The sequence below is a fragment of the Suricata suricatta genome, unplaced genomic scaffold, assembly GCF_006229205.1.
Source record: "Suricata suricatta isolate VVHF042 unplaced genomic scaffold, meerkat_22Aug2017_6uvM2_HiC HiC_scaffold_24678, whole genome shotgun sequence".
In the NCBI taxonomy this organism is placed as follows: domain Eukaryota; kingdom Metazoa; phylum Chordata; class Mammalia; order Carnivora; family Herpestidae; genus Suricata; species Suricata suricatta.
In genome coordinates, this window is record NW_021870079.1 from 1 (window position 1) to 815 (window position 815).

The window sequence follows — 815 nt, forward strand, 5'->3', positions numbered from 1 at the left end:
CAAGCAGAGCATCCTTGACTTCCTTGTTCCTCAGGGTATAGACCACTGGGTTCATCAGGGGCGTGATGACGGTGTAGGTCACAGAGATCAGCTGGTCCTGATCCCTGGTGTTCTCAGACTTGGGCTTGAGGTAGGCGATGGAGGCACAGCCATAGTGGACGATGACCACGGTGAGGTGGGAGGCACAGGTGGCGAAGGCCTTCTTCCGGCCCTGGGCGGAGGGGATCTTGAGGATGGTGGAGATGATGAGGATGTAGGAGATGAAGACCAGGCCCATGGGAACCACGAGCACCAGCACACTGATGATCACAGTCAGGATCTCATTGACCGAGGTGTCAATGCAAGAGAGCTTCATCACAGGTCGGATGTCACAGAAGAAGTGGGCCACCTTCGTAGCACAGAAAGGCAACCTGAACACAGATGTCACTTGCGTCATGGCTACGATCAGCCCAATGCTGCAGGCACCCCCCACCAACTGCATGCACACCCTCTTGTTCATGATGACTGTGTACCTCAGGGGGTTGCAGATGGCCACGTAGTGGTCATAGCCCATTGCTGTGAGTAGGAAGCAGTTGTTGATGGCCAAGGTGATGAAGAAGAACATCTGAGTGGCACAGCCAGCCAAGGAGATGGGCTGACTCAGGCCTACGAGGTTACAGAACAAGTATATATATGGTCTCTGAAGCGGACAGCATGCTCAGGAAGAAGTACATGGGTGTGTGCAGGTGACGATCCACACTAATGATGGTCACGATGACCACATTGCCAGCCAGGGTTAGAGTGTACAGTGCAAGGAATACAAGAAACAGGCTGAG

General features: G+C 53.7%; 1 protein-coding gene across 1 annotated transcript; it reads right to left on the bottom strand.

The window, feature by feature from the left end:
- Positions 1 to 7: 7 nt before the first annotated feature.
- LOC115284881 (olfactory receptor 10J1-like) lies at positions 8 to 803 on the bottom strand (the record flags this gene model as incomplete). The annotated part of the gene is given in 2 exon segments (XM_029931341.1): positions 8 to 659; positions 661 to 803. Coding segments are annotated over 2 exon segments (795 nt in total), but the record flags the coding sequence as incomplete, so codon positions are not given.
- Positions 804 to 815: the final 12 nt, after the last annotated feature.